The following is a 13,142-nucleotide window of genomic DNA, read 5'->3' as shown; positions in this document are numbered from 1 at the left end:
GAATGAAATATTGATTAGTTTTTAAAAGTGTTATTTAAATTTGACCCTGTATTCAATTTCTCAGGAACTTATCACAATGATGCTTCAAGTAGATGTAGATCTGCGATTCTCAGCCTTGCAAGTTCTTGAGCATCCATGGGTTAATGTAAGTATTTTCAGACTTGTAAATGCTTCTTGCAATTTCGCAACTTTGTGCTCCTTTCTGTCAAGCCCTTGCTATGCCCTTTTGGAAGCCAGCGCATTCTAAAGATGCCACAGATTCAACTGCAAATAAGCTGGGTTACAGGCTGATTTAGTGTATTGTGTACCTTGGAGTTTTCACTATTTTGTGTGTGCTCAGCTACATTTTCTCTGAAATAGGCTTTCAACAAATCTCAATCCTATTTGATAACTGCATATCTCTAAAACTCAGCTTGCAGGTTCAGAGACACATTTTGTTCTCCTGAGATCAGGTGGACTCAAAAATCTCGTAGTCATGATTAATAGTTACCGAAATATACTGAAATATAGTCCATACTGTTAATGGAACAGGGAAACATTTAGAATCATATTTAGCTTCTGATGGCATTTAAGATTTGTTAATTATTCCAGACTATTTAACATGTTTTAAGATATTCAGATGACAAGAAATGAAAATTTGGAAGAATCTATATTCCAATTCAGAAGGGACAACTAAGAAAAGAAACACAATTGGGATGAACAGCGAAAAAAAAAAAAAAAAAAAAAAAAAAAAAAAAAAAAAAAAAAGGAAGAAGAAATCATGCTTCATTTTGTTTGTTGCAAGTTTAAATGTGCAGTCCTCCCTGAAGTACTTTTCAGTCCCTCAGCGGCTGTACCCAAAATCCATTTCTCACTAAAAACTATTCTAAAAATTCAAGTATATAATCACCTCAGCTATAATTTTTTTAATGAAAGTGTCTTCCATATAGTCAGAGTGTTAATTATTTACCAAATACATGCTTTAAACTTGGAGGGTTCCCTTATTACCCAAACCACTTTTTTTAAATTGTAAATGCTAGTAACATGCAGAGCCCTTCTGTGGTGTATGAAGAGTAAACCCAGGACAATGTCTGATGAAAATCACCTCATTTTGAAGATGACATTCAAGCAGCTGAAATATTAATTTTTCTTGGTGCCAGGGGCTGTCCTTGGGCATGGTGTTCTGTCACAGTTTACAATGCCTTATGGTGATTGAGGGGGTCTCTCTGTCTCCATGGGTGGAGGACATGTGGAGATTTCTGGAGTGCTGAAGAGGAAGAGATGGAAGTGACTGATCAGAAGCCACAGAGAGGCCATGTCACCCACAGTGTCAGCCTGCACACTGCTGCTGAGATTACTGAAATGTCATTTTCTTACACCACTTAAGGAAGTGGTCACTAATCTTCCATTTTTTTCTTAAAAATATATTTGAAATGTTAATGCTACCCCCAGATACTTCATTAAAAAAAAAAATGTTGTAGATGTGTTATAGAAAGCCTTTTTAGTGTGATGCATAAAAAAGAAGAGGTGCAGGTCTATGGCAGTAACCTGGTGGTAGTGGTGTGAAAGTGACATGAAGATCTACTTCCCTGCCCTCGTTAGTACCTGCTGTTAGAGGATAGCAAGGATAGGGGCTGGGGGCTAAAGACTTTTAACACTCCAGAGCTCTGCTATAAAACCTGAGCTCTGGTTACCAAAGCACCTTGGCAAATTCCTGAATTTCTCTGCAATAAGTTAACTTGCAGAACCCTTTGCCAGAAGGTATGAAGAGAACTGGTATAAATGGACTCAAAAGAGAATTTAATACATTTTTGGAGGACGATCCCACTGGTGCTTATTAAATATAGTGGTCTGGATAGAGCTCTTGGCTTACAAGGTTCTTAAGTACTTGGTTGGCATAAACTAGAGGATATACCTGGGAAAATTCAAGATCTACTTGCTTCTGTTAAATATACTACTTCTTAGAGAGTGACTGTGATGCACTGTTAGAAACAACATGTGGTAATCAATCTTTGGTTTAGCTCTACTGCACTTGTAGTTTTATGCTGGTAATAATTCTCTGCAATCAAAACCTGTAGCAGTTCTGTGTATAAGTGAAGCAAATATTCCATGACAATTCTGTAATTCCTTTTTTTTTCTGCTGCTTTTAGCAACTGAAACAAATCAGTATTTTGTTTTCAACATTACACTAAAGATAGTTCATAATACAGATCAAAACTGCTTTTGAATTCTCTTACGTCCTCCATATATTTTTTTCTGTGAGGAAAAAGGCTAGCACTGGGACCAGTTCAGGAAAGTGCTTCAACACATTCCAAACATTGCTCCCATTTCAAGGCATAACACATGGAAACACTTTATACTGGGCATCAAATTAACTAGATGACACTACAATCCTAGATCACATTGGAAGAAAAAAGAACATGGCTGAGCTGAAACAGGTGCTTAAATGGTCCCATGAGAAAGGGCACTTCCCTGAAGTGTGTCTGCACACTATCAGTAGATAAGCTAGCAGGGGCAGCTTGCTGGTGCACAGAGGCAGAATGTACAGTGTCAGATCCATCTACACATCCCCCTGCCATCACTCGCTGGATCAGCTGCAAGTCTGTCATTCAGCCTCCCTGGACCTCATTTTTCCAGCTTCAGGACAGTGAATTAATGCACTCATCCCTGTTTACAAAAGGCTCTGCAATCTTTATGTTGTAATTACCTGAGCAATTATGTGTATACTACCTTTCTGAGAAGAAATGACACATGGAATTTTCACCTACACTCCATTTTCACAGGTAACCTGCTTAAATACTTCTCCATGGTGTCAACTGCTGGAGTTTACTTTCTCTATTATTTTCAGCTGGGATAGAGCTCACTGCAACACTTCCCTTATTTCAGTTTTGAACCTATTCATAGAGTGTTAAATCTGCAGCTAAAATACTAGATAGAACAGCTGGCTTGAAAAGCAGGCATGTGTTTTCTTTGACAATTTTAAGGAACGTTTTCTCTCTTTGATCAAACCTTTGATAGAAGTGTTGTGACTGCTTACACTGTGTAAAACCATTTTGTAGATTGTAAATAACCATTCTACTTTATAGCTGCTTACTATGTCATTACTTGGTAAATTGCTGAGATTCCTGGAATGTGCTTTGACAGTTTCAGTAGGAACAAACCCTCATTTCAGTCTAAATTTTTGCTATAAAAATATCTGTAATCCACTTGGAAACTGCAAAACTTGTTATGGTCAGAGTCATACCAGTAAAGCAGTTTCTATGTGAATAATATCTCAGCTGTTTTCAATTCAAAAAAAAACAAAACCTGAAAAGATGTTGGCTACATGCCACTTCCACAGATGGAGATCTTGAATTCTAAATGCAATTCAGCAGCAGTTCTTTGCCCCCTCCATTTAGTTTATTTGGAATCATCTCTCCTACGCAGTACCCTTAGACCTGGAAACAAATCCATCAGTTTATACATCCCCTACAGGGACCCCAAATCTTTATCTGCTCAAATTTTTTTTTTTTTTTTTTGCAAAGCCAAAGAATTACGAAAGAGGCAGGAAGCTTGAGGTCTGGCATTTTAAACTTTACTGTTATTGATAACCTGAAACAAGTTATAGGACACATTCTTTTTTGTATAAGTAGTAAATGTTTCCTAATACATCACTGAGCAGTGAATGCTGAAAGGGATGACTCGCATTTTCTAAATCCTTCTCTGTTCAAATAATCAATATAAAATGTGTGTTTTTGCTGGAGGAGGAAGATGGCATACACCAGCCTAAAAAGAATTAGAGAACCTGGAGCTTTTACGTTTTTTCCTCACTATGCCTGCCTTGGAAATTTGTGTGCAAAAGAAATGAAAAACAATGCAATAAATATCAATAAGCTAAACATTTGTAAGAAAATAAATTTTAAAATACATTCCTTATTTTGCAGCTGTACTGCTTTTGGTTACACCCTAGGACCCTGCACAAAAAAAAATTTCCTTACAATCCTTAAAGGAAACAGTGTCCAAAAATTTTTCCAGAACTTCCATTTACTCTAATTTCCTGCTGTTACTTGTATAATGATCTATTCGTCTGACGCTTTTAGACCTGGAAAGTAAAGCTCTTGTGACCATTTTTGTGAAATGGATCTAAATGCTTCAGGGCAATAGGAGTCTGGGAATCCTGATCTTCATTACATCTTTATAACATTTCTTTTTACTTTGAGTGGCGATGTCTCCTGCCACAGAGAACAATGCGAATATGAAACCAGTTTTTATCAATTACTGGAATTACTCCAAGACATTGTTCCTCTTTTTTTCTTGCAAATAGACCATTATAGAGGCCGATTAAAAAAAAAACAAAACCAAACAAAACAAGCAAACAAACAAACAAACAAACAAACAAAAAAAAACACAAAAAAAAAAAAAAAAAACAAAAAAACAAAAAAACAAAAAAAAACCCCAAGATCAAAACACCCCAAAACAAAAACCAAAAATGTTTTAACTTTCCAGGCAGTTTATATTGTCCTTGCGAAAAATCAAATTCTGGGACAGTTTTCAAACTCTTCTGACTGCTCAGCTTCTGAGGTGTGCACAGGCGAGCTCTTCTTTCAGACTGGTAGCAGTCAATATCTCCTGAAGCTCATGACTCTTTAAAGTTCCCAGATGGAGCAGAAAATATCACTGGTCACCTTTAAAAAAAAAAATCTTGTGATTAATGCTAAAGCTGAGATGAAATTCTGTGATCCTAATCCACTGCCAAAAGCAAAGACTTAAAATAGGGGAAAGGAACAGTTGACCTCTTCAGGGTTTGACATCCCTCCAATTTCAGCAACCCAATGAAATTCTTGTCAGCAGTGTTTGCACTGTTCTCCAATTCAACAACTTAACCTGCTGATTCTGATCAGTTTGATATTTGATGGGTGATTTTTTCACTTCTTGCCTTTTAAAACTGCAGAGCGTCTTGTTTTGTATTTCGTTTAACAGCTATCATCTCTCACCCTCAATATTATCTATTTTATTGTTGACTGAAGTAATTCCAGGAGCCAGTTTAATATATATTGATTTGTTTATAAAGCATGTTTGGATAAAACGAAACTACTAAACATCAGGTGGCACCAACAGTAGTAATAAAAACATAATAACAATAGAGGAATTCTGATATATCCCTATGCTGCATCTTATATTGAGCTGGAAGATATTTCATCTAAAAGCTGGAGCCCAAACTATGTGTCTGTGGCGTGTTGCCCCTGTAACTGTGGGTGTGGTGCTTCACCAATAAAATATGACCACAGTATTGGTAACTATTGTCTTCTCTGTAATTTAGTCTTTTGACAAAATGACATGAATGCTTGGCAGACTTTCATGTCAAGAAGGCCAACAGAATGATTTTATTTTTCTTCCCTCCTCTTGTGAAGATGAGTTCACTCTACAGACAAGCTTTCTTCTGGGAAAGGCAAGGTCAAGGAGAAGCAGGTTATTTTTAGGGGTCATATACCACTGAGCCAGGACTCCCCAGTGCTAGACAATAATCAGCTACTGGGTTGTATTGTTTTGTTTTGTGTTTTGCAGCTGTGTGCACTTGGCCATATTTTGCCCGCTGAGACATTTTTTAAGGGGTGAGTAAGGGATCTCTAAACACAAACTCCCCAAGCTAAATAAATAACAAACCCTACCAACCTCTCTAAAATTCCCATATGCTCACTGAACTTGTGATTTACTGCAGCAGCTCTGTAACTCTTTAAGGGCCCTCATAATGTCTGAGAAATAAAAAAAAAAGTGTCCGTCATCTCTCACTATTCTGATCTTGTCTCATTTGCCTTTATTCTGCTAAGATTTTTCCTAATTGGAGTTTAAGAATTATTTCAGCTGTTTATACCTACACACGTCATGCAGCACCATAGGGATTACAATGGCGTGTGGCCAGTGACCTGATACCCTGTATATTTTGGCTGTTCTACATTTTGTTTCCTATTCCACCTGTTCTGCGTATTTGTTGCCTGAAATCCTGCCTATTCTGCTAGTGGGAAAGCCTCATTGAGAAATGTGCTTTTTGCACGTTTTTCAGGCTTAAGGATCTTTTCTACAACTTCTTAAAAAACCTCCTCTTATCCCGGGCTTGAATTCAGTCTGCAGACTTATGCAAAACCACAAACTCCCTTCTTTCTGCTGGGGTTTCTCCTTAGCATGGAGGATGCCAGCATGCCTAGGTGCAGGTGTCCAGGTTTGCTCTGCAAAGTGGGATGTCTCAGCTGGAAGGAGGAATAGCCCAGCCTCTTATTTTTTTAATATCTTGGATGCTTTTTACTTTTGAGGTCATTATCATTAAATTTATGTGATGAGTAAAAAAGAACCTTAAGCACATCTGAAAGCCTCAGGCTTTGAAATATTAATGGGCATAATAATAACTGGGTAGTGGTAATTAAGATATGGTAGGAAGAAAAATGAAATGTTTAACAATTACTTTTAATGAACATTACCTAAAATTTGAGAAGAAAATATTAGGTGAAGAAGAAGAGGGAGACTGCTTGGTGCATATGTTCATCTTGTAAGTACCTTAAATATATTGATGGAGACAATGGTTGACCCATTAATGATCAGTGGTCACTATTAGTGAATAATGAATTTAATACAAACATTTTGTAAACTTCTCTGTATTGATGACCTATCAAAATCACCTCACAATTCCTTCTTTTTTCATCTTTCCTCTCTGACTTCTTATTTTGCTTTATTTATTTGCAGGATGATGGCCTTCCAGAGAATGAACATCAACTCTCAGTAGCTGGGAAGATAAAGAAACATTTCAACACAGGCCCTAAGCCGAACAGCACAGCAGCTGGAGTTTCTGTCATAGCAGTAAGCATCTGAAATACACAGATGAAACAGATTTATGTGCCCACCAGACAGTTATGTGTTTAGGACACCAAAAGAAACCAGAGAGGGTTAATCTTTAGATAATTGTAGCATTTAATTAATAGAAGCATGGTTAGAGTGGTATCCTGCACAGCTTCTCCTTTGATTCTCCTTGTGAGTCACATTGTTATTTAGCAGCCCTAGGAGATATAACTGAACACACAGTACACAGTTCCACATTTTACCAGGAGATCAGTGGTCCTAACTCCAATATAAATTCAACAATTTGAACTGCAGGATCATGACATTTTACTCGGCAGCAGACTCATCGTAGGGATTTAGGACACACAGAGGCTGTAGCAGGACAGCACCACTTTAATATGGAAATTGCTTCAAAATTTAACTGAAAATCTGTATGGCAGCCTAAGCCTCTCCTCTTTGAAGACATGAAAGAGAGCTAGGATGCCTCACTGCTGCCTTCATGGTTAACATGAGTCTAGCTGCTTCAGATTTAGCTGGGCAGCAGCATTTTATTGTAGTGCCACACACAGCCTGCTTCCCTGTCAGCAGAAGTATTTAATGGGGTAAAGACTTAATGGAACTTCTTGCTGCCTTCTGTCACGTTGCAGTTCCAGTGGAGTCATTCTAGGTTTGAACATGTCGGAGTGTCTGAAACAAAGCTTGGCCAAAATTTTGACCAAGCTTTACTGAGGTTTCAATGGCATCCTCAGTGGACCATCCACCACATAGGATTGTATTTTTTCCTCACAGATGTGTATGACGTATACATGGACACAAGATGTATTCAGCATATGAAGAGATTATTCATACTAATGCCATTGAATAGTAACATGCACATCCTTCACATTTTTGATACATCTGCTTGTGTTTGTAAGCTTTCCTTTATTACTCATAGTAATGTGAACACTCCAAAGAGTCACTAAAAATGTGACATGTTAAACGTAACCATTCCCATATCAAATTACTCAGTGTTCATTCCCAGCCTCCATAAATTGCAGGTGGTGTGACTGCACATGTACACTTTCTTGTACTGTTTCCACTTTCATGTTTCTCAGCTCAGCCCCTCCAGTGTTGAGTTAAATCAGCATGAAGTAAATTCAGCTCAGCACATGCAATCTGGCTCACAGGTGTGAAGTGCTTGTGCAGCAAAATGGATACTCTCTCAAAGTTACTTGGTATAAGTACTTAAAATTTCAAGCTGTGCCTCTCATATTTTTTCTTTACTCTTTCCTACCCTGAATGTCTTCAACATGGAAGCAAGTTGTTCCTCATGCTTTTCCTAGATTTTCTCAGTCATCAGCTAACATAGTCAGCATTTATTTATTTTCATTTTTAAGCAATAATACTGCAGCAACTCTCCCACAACTAAAACATCACATACCCATTGCTCATCTGAACTGCAGGTATGTTCTTTATAGACTAGCTGAAACCGTGTTCCTATCGAATGGACTGCCAGCACGCTTGTCCATGGGAATTACTGCTCAGATCCTCCATGCTAATGACTTCAAAGCTTAAAAGCAAGAAATGATGCCTCTGTCCTCATCCATCCCTTGCCTCCTTTATGTTTTTAATTTCCCTGTCCTCCTCTTTTTTTTATTTGCCCCAGTTGCTTTGCCAAGGAATTGTTTGCAGCAGTTTAACACCGGAGTAATGAAAAAGGCACTGTAGTGAATCTGTCCACCGCAAAATGTCAGGAAATAACGTGTATAATTAATTATATTCTTAATGGCTTTTATTTATCTTTTAGTGTTTGGGAATTTAACAGATTATTTTTAGTGATCATCTCTGTGGGCAAACTTCATATCCTGATACGATTGATCCTGCAACTTGGCCTATAAAGTAGAAATGTTTAGAATACTTTTACATAATTCAGAAAGTGGTTTGATTACGGGAAAAGATGGGGCAGTATAGACTTCTTTAGTGATTTGGTAATGTTTCAGAATGCTAGATAATTTCCATTTTATTAATAAATTAGTTTTGTTTTCTACAAAAGAATTTAATATGTAAAAGAAAGCCAAAAGCAAAACAACATTTTTAAATGTTGTTTGTGCATTTGGAAATCTATTTAATATACATTTGATATGCATGTCACCAGGGTTTTATGTTTGGAAATCTCCCTTTAACTGTGAAATCTCAAATAAGCTAAAATTAAATCCTATTAACAAAGACTGCTGTAGATTTAGAACTTTGAAATTATGTCTAGATTCTGTAACATATTGTTTGGCACTAAAGACATGTACTAACTATATTTGCTATAAAAATACTGGGGGTTTGTGCCTGCCTATATGTTTACATACTTTTTGAGAGAGTGCTTGTGTATATAATATATAGAGTTGCCTTCTATATATTATATAACACATCTGTGTCTGTGTTTGTGAAATTGTGTTAATATGTGCTTATATTTCTATAGCTTACTTAATAGTATGAAAGATAAATATTATCATATATTTTGAGCATTATAACTCTGTTTATGTACAGAGCTCTCTAATATGTGGTATTTAGTTCTTAGTTTGTCCTCACATTGGTATGATATGATATTATATGCCTGTTTTCTCTAGTGGTAAAAAGTAACACACCTCAAAGATCTCAAGGAGTATTTACCATATGCACCAATTAAAACTATTATATGAAAATTAAGTTCCTAAAGATGTGTCTCTAGTCAGCTTGACTGAAAGGAAGTTTGAAGCCTCATGTGTTTTGCATACAACCTCTGTGGCTACTGCTTCCTTCAGCAATGTCCAAATTGCATTGATTCCTTTGGTTCAGACTTATGTCTGCTTTATTGATGTGGTAATCTCAGTGAAAGTTGTCTCCGTCTATCCAAGGCAGAGACATCCTACTTCTCGTGCATGTGTCCAGACTTCCAGTTTGTCCACATTTGAAAGGCTTCATCATTTTGGACAAACTACCCTAATGAACATGTGCATGCCTAGCAAAGCAGTTCCTTTGCTGATGTAGTAGAATGATTTCTCAAACAAAATTAACTATACAAGCAAGGAGACTTTTTTGTTGATGCAATAATGCATCATTAGAAGTTCTGCCAGAGTAACTATGTCAGCTGGGAAAAAATTCCCCTGAACCAAGATAGCTTTGCCAGCAAAATTTTAATTGGAGAGCTAATTTTAAAACAGCAAGAGAATTAACAAGTCTCTAAAAAACACTACTTGCTGATGAGAGAGTATGTAGGAGAAATATAACTTTACCTGCCCTGTTCTTAAACTCTTGTCACAGACGTTATCTACCGGTCTCTGTGGGAGACGGTTTGCTAGTGCCCCTCAGTCTGTGTCAGAATGGCCACATTACTGTTAAGCATGTGCCAAAATATTTGCAGGATCATGTTTCTCATGCAGCTATTCAATAGGAGCAGTATTTTTTAGTCCTGTGATGGTGTTTATAAAAGGTACTGCAGTAAAAACATAAAACCAGACTTATATTAATTAGCCTTTTTAAAATTTGGGGATAGATTTTATTCTTCAAGAATGTCAATTCCATTTATTTTGGTTTGGCCACAAAACAACACCCCTGTGGCTGTGCCCTCTGGGCTTTAGTGACTGGCTAGTGCAATTAAGAGCGCAAATCCCTTTTTGAGAATGCTTCTGCAATCCAAAGGTGTGCTGTAATTCCTTGTATGGACCGAGCATCGTTTAATATATGTCCTTGTCTGAAGTGTTAAATCTTAGCCTGTATGTCATCACCTTGGTGCTTGTACTTTTGCCATTGTTAAGACAGAAAAAAAGACTAAAGCTAATCTGCTGTTAAGGTTGTATGAGGTCTCTGTCTTGGCAATGGGAGTGAACTCCAGCTGGAGATGCAGAGTAAACAAGTAGAACAGAAAACAAGAAAAGCTGCTTAGAAAGTTGGTGCAGCTCTCTTCTTCTTACAGGGTCCTGGCTTGGGGACCCTGGCAATGGGCAGGCAGTGTGTAGGTCATTGCCCTGCATTCTACTGATTTTAAAATAAAATTACCCATGCCAAGTGGAATTTTTAGCCATTTCTTGGGTGGTGTGGAGGAGAAGCCAAGTCTAGCCTGTAAGTTTTGCTTAAAGTCTTAAAGCTGAACCTGTGTCTCGGTTATCCCTTCACATCTTTTGTCTGTGTTGTCCTGGGGTTGTTGTCCAGAGCTGGGTTTCTCATGGCAGGATTTCCACACCACCAAAATTGTTTCAACTCTTGTTAGGGAACTACTTTCCCCATTTTCTCTGAATTGATTTTTGGCTATTCAATTCTAGGGCAATATTTTTGATCTGCTTTTTAGGAAAACATCCCTTTTGTGTGTTTTATGTGCAGCATACAAGGAAGCCAGTAGATGGCAATAGCAGACCAGTATAGTTAAGACAACACAAATTTAACTCTAGGTACAAGGTTCCCATGGTTTTAAACAAGAAATATCCTTTAAATAATTCTAAATAAGATGAAAGAGGCGTTGTTTTAACAAAATGGAATAAATTATTAAATTCTACACTTTCAGGGGAGTCATCAAGAAAACGTTTGCAGTAAATTTGCAGTTAGTTCCTAACTCTGCTTGAAGTGGCTGCTACCTGGAAATGTGTTGAACTGCTTTTCTGAATTAAGAATTAGAAACTATCAGTACTGGAAATATATGCCACACTCTAAGTGAAGCACGAAATGGCCTTTTCCCTTCATAGAGCAAAAATCTGAAAATCATTGCAACAGTTTTAGAGCAGTCAGTGTGTCTCTGTCGAGATTTTTTCCCCCAAAACTATATGTAGTTCAGCTAAATTATATTTCTACCGTCTGTTAGTGCAGCACAGAATGGTTAGGGGAACGAACACATTTTCTTTGTTCCTATGCACATGATTTTGCTAATGATAAACCAAACTTGAAAGATCTGTATTCCTCAATATCACCAGTACAATTACCTGGACACAATGTTAAGTTCATATCCATTTTGACTTTAATTGGTGCAATTTTAAACCAAATAGTTTTGTGCTGTTATCTTTTTGAGCATGAGGTGTAAGCTGAAATGATAAACAATGTTATTCATGGCTCTGAGTAGTCCTACTCTCCAAGGTTAACGCATTTTTAGAAATGAATTACCATGATTGATGGGGTATCAAAACCTGATTCTTTTCATCTTTACACATTCCATGATTATGAAGCAGTCTAATTTAAGCCTTGTGTAGTCTGTCTAGCCTGCTCCTTGTGACGGTTGCACTGCATTTAATTTTTTAAAAAATTATTATTATTAAACTTCTCAATTTAATTGCAAAAGATAATGTTCTATTACTGGTATGTGCAACTTAAAAGGGCACTACTGTCTTTGGAGGTAATGAGATATTTCAGACTTTTAAGTGAATGCATTATGCATTAACTAACCTATTCGAAAACTCCATTTTAGTTTGAATAAATTGGCTTCTAATTTGGCAAGAGCAAATCTAGAATTAGTATCCTTACCTTTTATTTCTTTACCTTTTTCTTCCTTTTTTCTTCTGCGGTACGTAGCTTTAGGATGTTAGTTAAGAGTGAAAGTGAAAACAGTAAATATGCACTAAATAAGGAACAGCTTGCTCTGGAGTCTGAATTCTCTAGCCTAATGTCGATCCACTGAGTTGCCCCATTTCTCTCTGCTCAGCTGGACCACGGGTTTACCATCAAGAGATCAGGGTCTTTGGACTACTACCAACAACCAGGAATGTATTGGATAAGGTATGAGATGGTGCAGCGCCAACAGTCAGTGTTTCCATGGCAACGTGCTGGCAGTCTCCATTAACCAGTTCCTTCAGTGGATAAACATGCTTTTTGATTTGTTATCTGGTCCATATGCTGCTTTATCAGTTTCGTTTTAATCTTGATTGAGATGCCACACCCCCTCATTCCCTTTCTTCACCCATTCCTCACACCCACATTGCCAGCTTTCTCTTCATCGCACATGCTCAGTATCAATCTCCCCTATAGTTAAAAGGACAGTGTATATAGAAAATCTACAGATATGCTGAAGTACTCACCCTCCCCCTCCCTTCTGCTTGTTAAGGCATCTGCTTCCCCTGTGCTCCTGTTTCAAAACACATGGAGCAGCAACAGGCTCTCAGCATATATTTTTCTCTTTTTCCATGCAAGACGTGGAGCTATATACTGTCATTTTAAACCCACTAAACACAATCCTTACCTTAGATTGGACAATGCATTTGCATAACGCGGGCATAGAAACTCTCCCAAGTTCACTGAAATACAATGCATTGTATGTGCTGGTAAGCTTGTGTTTCTAACAATGCATTCCTTCTCTTTTCTTTTTAAAACCCCTCTGATACCTATTTATTTTGATTTGATTTTTTTAAAAAATATTGCATGAGTCTCTT

General features: G+C 37.3%; 1 protein-coding gene across 4 annotated transcripts in view; it reads left to right on the top strand.

Moving 5' to 3' along the window:
* DCLK1 (doublecortin like kinase 1) overlaps positions 1 to 13,142 on the top strand; it is a 229,875-nt gene that overhangs the window by 207,247 nt on the left and 9,486 nt on the right. For 2 of the 4 annotated variants that reach the window (XM_066176006.1, XM_066176010.1), the window contains 2 exons: positions 65 to 145; positions 6,694 to 6,807. In XM_066176006.1, the coding sequence (XP_066032103.1) occupies positions 65 to 145; positions 6,694 to 6,807 (195 nt within the window). The other 2 variants (XM_066176007.1, XM_066176008.1) reach the window with 2 other exon arrangements.

This window comes from Chamaea fasciata, unplaced genomic scaffold (genome assembly GCF_029207755.1).
Source record: "Chamaea fasciata isolate MVZ Bird 193981 ecotype frontalis unplaced genomic scaffold, bChaFas1.0.hap1 SCAF_2, whole genome shotgun sequence".
In the NCBI taxonomy this organism is placed as follows: domain Eukaryota; kingdom Metazoa; phylum Chordata; class Aves; order Passeriformes; family Sylviidae; genus Chamaea; species Chamaea fasciata.
This window is presented reverse-complemented; position numbering and strand designations above follow the sequence as displayed.